The following is a 5,643-nucleotide window of genomic DNA, read 5'->3' on the forward strand; positions in this document are numbered from 1 at the left end:
TATTGCATACCTTTTCACCAGCATCTAATCAAAATCTAAATTAGCGCAGGGCTGCAAGAGCCTATTATGTGCCGCAAAAGTACAATTACGCAAGCAAACGCTTCATCATTTTTATTTAGTCATGTCTTGTTACTAAACAAATCATAGTCTGAAAAATACAATATGGATAAATGACTTAAATACACAGTCGGTGTCTTCGAGATAAAATGCCTCTTCACTCTTAAATGATACAGGTTATTATGTTCCTAATATGAGACCAACAACAACTAACTTGTGGCTGTGGAATATGAAAATGGTTAGAAATATTATTGCGTGGTAACTGAGTAAATGTTTCTGTGAGAACCGAGGCATAAATCGCTTTATTTGCCTTCCGACCTCTTTGCAACCATTCTGCTAATTGGACGTCTGCCAAGTATCAGGCAATACAACCCTGGCATTACCTTTGATTAAAATTGCAATGCAAGATGGAGGAACAAACTTGGCCATAGTGAGCACATTTCTCCCAACCCGACGAGTTTGTTTCTCAAAACTGGTCCATGGAAATATCAGATCCTGCCAGTTCTACTGTGACACTTCTCTGTGGAAAAAGACATTGGTTCAAATATCATAACTCACTTGGTTTTATGTCTTAGTTCGCACATGCAATGTACACGTTTGCAAAATGCGCGTTGCTGCTCACTAATCCGACCTAATCAATGTGCCATCCCTTCTTACCAACAAGCCGACTCCAGTATGCCCGGTGATTCTTAATCAAATACTTTACAACATCAAATCTTCAGTCGCTTATCTGCTGCTGATGTTGTAGAGGAAAGACGACAGCGGTCAGAGCTTTTGCTGCTTCGTTACACCAGTGTAACTGGAAGCGAAAGGAAACGCTGCAAGTTGGGTGGTTGATTGACTTGAATATATGAGTATTTTCATAATCATCATTTATTTATGAAACACGTTACCAGTACGTAAATTCGACACCACAATACAGTTCACATACTGCACCAAAGTAGAAATTACAGGTTTCGTACAAGGCGTGTGATGAGCTCCAATGCTACACTAACAAAGTCAAAAAAATAAAAACGATTGTGCATTTATGTGTAATACTCACTGACTTTAATGGTTTACAATCATTCCAGTTGCATGACAGAATCCTTCACTGATAAAGGAAAACATACAGGTTTTGGGATATTCCAGTTTACAGTTCCGCCATACTAGATAATGTGAATTAAATAATAAAGGCATTGCACTATACAGATTAACATCATAGCAGCCTTTGTTTTACCCCAGGCTTAAGAGGACATGTCCCACACAGAAGAGCATAACTTTTGAAATTCAGACGAAATTTTTTTCTTCTTAAAAAAAAAAAAAAAATCACTCTTTCCCGAAAGTCCTCTCTGCGAGTTTCTGTTGAAGATGATTAAGTCTCAAGTTCAACGTGTCACTACGTCACAACAATTCTTGTCCATGCGGCGATTATCTTTCTAAAATGTCATCAGACAACCCGTCTCCTCTATTTTGATCTGCCCGTTGCCAGTCTTCGAAATGTCATCAGTCCTTATGAGATTTGGCTTGGAAAAACAGAAAAACACGCAATACTTGTCTTTGAAATACAGATATCGTTTTAAATATTATATATTTATATATGTACATTCCTATAAAACAAATGTGAAGTGAATTTTCAATATTTTCACAGTTTTTAGAGAGTAAACTCTAAATTGAAAACTGGGGGCTTGGTGGCATGGTCGATGGAGTTGATGATGGAACTTAAATAAAATGAGAAAAAAAAAAAACACCCATCCAAAATGTTCTTCAGCCACGAATTTCAATGCAAAGAGGTAAATATATGGTATGGTGTTTTGGAAGTATGAGTTCCAGTTTCAAGGAGGTCGCTCCTCTTATCAAGTGGTGTGCATGTGATTGTTCTTGGATTTACTGACAAATTTCTTCTCCTTAACTCGCCGATTTTGGAACCAGATGGTGACTTGACGCTCTGAGAGGTTGGTGCCGGCCGAGATGCGCCTTCTCTTGTCTTTGGTGATGAATTTGCTTGCAGCATATTCCTTTTCCAGCTCCTTCAGCTGGATCTTGGTGTAAGGCACCCGCTTTTTACGCCCACGACGATAACTGCTGACCTCAGGCTGCAATGGTACGACATCTGTGGGTAAGGAAAAAAAAAAAAATGTCAGGGAAATGTTATGCGCAAAATCATCCGTACGCTTTAAGTCACAAAACCACCGGCTGTGCAGCTGACAAGATAATTCAATTTCTGAAGCAATCTGAGCAATGTTTATTTTTAAATACTGACTTTATTGGATTGACAATCGGAGAATAGTTTTCAAGTAACTTAAAGGACTGACCCTGTCTGTGTGTGTGTGTGTGTGTGTGTGTGTGTGTGTGTGTGTGTGTGTGTGTGTGTGTGTGTGTGTGTGTGTGTGTGTGTGTGTGTGTGTGTGTGTGTGTGTGTGTGTGTGTGTGTGTGTGTGCGTAGGGGGAATGTGGGGTGGAGGTGGTACACAAAAGAAATGTTGTCAGGATCTCAGGTGTGCAGCACCTGACATAAAGGGGCCTTTGAGCGACTTCTCTCATGTAAAATATGACAACGGGCCGTCTTGTTTCTGTAAATGAATTATCACTATCAAGTTACAGCCACTACAACTGGCCATTGTTTCCAGTGGCCAGTGACCATTGTTTTCCTTGAAGCTGCATGTCAGTTATCTGCTTGTTGATCTACAAACCAACATGAACACTGGTTATTGTATTTTAGATAAATCTGTCGTCAGGACGTTTAATTAAACTGCGGGGTAAATGGGTATAAACTACATTAGGTCTCAACGTGTGTGCAATACGCCTTTCAGTGAGAAACAGAAAACAGAATCTGCCAACAACATTGAAGAGAACAATAAAAACTTTCGAATAATCATAAAGTTACAAGTGATAACGCAGCTCGTAAAAGTTCACAATTTAGAAACAGGTATATCATTTTTTTTTTTAAATAAGACTACGTATGTAATGCTTTTTTTTATAATATATTTTTTCCTAAGTGTAAATGTCTTTTAAAAAAATTTTTTTTTAATGTTGTTACCTTATTTTTTCAGGTACTCTAAATTCTGGGTTTACACCTTTTTGCAAAATATGGAGCGGAGTGAAAATCAGCCAATAAGAGACATGACAGGACAAGTATGGCAATGCCTTAGAACAAATAGTGGCAAGCTGTGAGACATGAAGCTTTTCACCTCCGTGTAATTTTACAGTCAGAGGTTGTGGAAATTTCTCCATAGTTCCTGTTCATAAACGATTTTTGTGTCCCAATTTAGGCCAACGGATATTAAAACTTTATTTTCAGGTCTTGTTATCGTCACATGTTAAATATCCTGTCATAAGTGAATTGAGGAATACTAAGTGGCGTTTATTGTTACAGTGGTTTATATTTTAAAACAAGTCAAGTGTCTGTGTGAGAGGGCGTCAGTTTGTATGTCTGAAGCGACACAGACAGACATGGACAGCGCGCGCATGTGTGTTTGTGCACGTGCGCGCGCGAGAGAGTATTTGACTGCGTGCCCGTGCTTGCGTGGCTTGCTCTTGTGTACAGTATTTGCAATATAAAAAGGAGGGTGTTGGTAATGTGTGAGTGGAGTGGGGCGGGGGGGTCCCGATCTGAAATTAAAATAGCTACAGATTTGACAAAGATAATAAACCCATGAGGTAAAAGTAGCAGTCTAGTAAACACTCTGTAAACTGCATACTCCTCGGAATCCTGTGTCCATTATCAAATATGATGCATGCTATATGACACCAAGTAAAGCAAAAGACGAGCTTGAATTTAAATGTAAACGGATTTGATTATGGGGACCCTTAATGTGACATGATGCAGAGGTATGTAGCCTGTAATGCAACTGTTATACGAATCCTGATACATGCAAAAGAGGCAGTGCAGGGCGCTGAGATTTATTGGCACAATACAAACACAGTAGGCTAGCAAAGTCACTACATTATCATACAGAGGGCAAAGGTATGCAGTGGCGCTGCTTTCTGTTGTATGTGGCAGAAACGGAACTATAGTCATCATATGACTGTCGAAAGAAAATGCTGAATTTGCATCAGCCGTTAAAGGGCCATGCAAATGAAAAGCTTCTTGACCTAACTGTTCTGATTTATCATAATTTTCATGCATAGCCTACTTCACAGGAAATACATGATGCCGTGTGCAATGTAAAACAGAAGAATATATTTACATATACTAACGGAGTCCAGAAAAGTACTCATGATAACTGACATGGGGAAAGACAGTTGTGTGGTTTTCTTTTTACATATTTAGTTTCCCTGGACTCTTTGGTAAGCTCATATGGGGATTTTAACACAATATAATTCATAAACTAAACAATAACATCTCAGCAGAGTAAAAAATACCCGACTACAATGAAAATAGCTGTCTCAGTGTGATGACACAAGTATTAAAACCCTACATGCTGCTGGGCTCGTGTGAATTACAGCCAACTTGAGACACATTAAAAAATCATTCTAATTTTCACGTACCTGGGAAAGGTGATTTCCAAAGATGAGTTGACTGAGTTTGCTCTTTGGAGCAGTACACCTGCCCATCCCAGCCATTGGAGAGAGCCCAGTGCTGGTAGCCCTCCATGGGGATCAAGGCGTCGTGCCGCGGTTCAGGGTGGGCACTGATACTGGGCACCACCGACACGTCGAGATATCCAGGAACAGCCTGATAAGAGCTGGCGAAACTCGGGTAGAAGGCAAACTCTTTCGCCCTGGTAGACAGTTCCTCCGTGGGCAGCGCTGTGCTGGGCTCGGCGTATTTCTCTGCGGGATGGTACGAGCATGGCTTCTGCTGCAAGTTCACGTTGTGCGAATGAGATAATCTACAGCCGTAATATGGGTTTCCAAAGGGATAACCGTAACTCAAAGATGCGCTGGATGATGTTTGAGGAGCGGGACACTGCCGGCCGGTGTCTGGAGAGGAAATATCCGAGTAGACGGAGCCCTGGTGGGTCGCTATGGTGCCAGAATGTCGTCCCAGCGCGGGGTGCGACATCAGGTCCCTGCAGTGGGTCGCAGGGCAATTACCGCTCAGTCCCTCCATTGTTTGGCTTTTATTCTGGTTGTTTTCATTCGGGCTTTTTTCATAAACGTACATCAAGGTGTCCGCCCAGCGTGGATGCAGAACCAGCGAAGTCGTCATATCACGGGCTGCCGATGCTTTTTAAAAGTCGACTACTCCAAGACGGACACCTCATTTCCAACTACATTTTACACCAAGCGCATGCGCACACGAGGCCCCTGTGTGTCCACTTCATTAAGAATCTGGCACGTGATACGCTAACAAGTCCTACGAGATTGGGCTTGTGAGCAGGGGTAGAGCAGCCCTTTAAAGACCCACTGCCTCGCATGTCACCGTTTTTTCCTGCAGAATACCGACTCCTATCATTGGCTTAAATCACCTAGACCCACACCCTTAAAGGGGAGTTTGGATACTTTCAAGACTGGGGCAAACGAAAACAACCTGTGCAATTTAGCCGACTGCCGAGGACTGCCAGATAATATCATAACCTATGATAGATGTCACAGTTGATACATGAAAAATAAAAAAGTAAATATTTCAAGTAACATTTTTATTCTCATTTTCAGTTCGCGCCT

The 5,643-nt window shown here is 41.2% G+C and overlaps 1 protein-coding gene across 1 annotated transcript; it reads right to left on the reverse strand.

Annotated features, from left to right (window-relative positions):
* Nucleotides 1-1,029: 1,029 nt before the first annotated feature.
* On the reverse strand, nucleotides 1,030-5,196 carry hoxc13a (homeobox C13a). The gene is made up of 2 exons (XM_069689142.1): nucleotides 4,525-5,196; nucleotides 1,030-2,146 (listed from the first exon to the last, which is right to left on the reverse strand). The coding sequence occupies exons 1-2, from the start codon at nucleotides 5,186-5,188 to the stop codon at nucleotides 1,890-1,892; spliced, it is 921 nt and encodes a 306-aa protein (XP_069545243.1). The 5' UTR covers nucleotides 5,189-5,196; the 3' UTR covers nucleotides 1,030-1,889.
* Nucleotides 5,197-5,643: the final 447 nt, after the last annotated feature.

Source organism: Brachyistius frenatus, unplaced genomic scaffold (assembly GCF_029030835.1).
Source record: "Brachyistius frenatus isolate BFR_SWC_R1_liver_20210118 unplaced genomic scaffold, ASM2903083v1 Contig_6, whole genome shotgun sequence".
Lineage (NCBI taxonomy): Eukaryota > Metazoa > Chordata > Actinopteri > Embiotocidae > Brachyistius > Brachyistius frenatus.

Bases quoted from the DNA above. Each gene is read 5' to 3' on its own strand.
- hoxc13a (XM_069689142.1), bottom strand. From the start codon at position 5,188: ATGACGACTTCGCTGGTTCTGCATCCACGCTGGGCGGACACCTTGATG. The intron at 2,147-4,524 runs GTACGTGAAAAT...CCTTACCCACAG, and splicing joins TTGGAAATCACCTTTCCCAG to ATGTCGTACCATTGCAGCCT.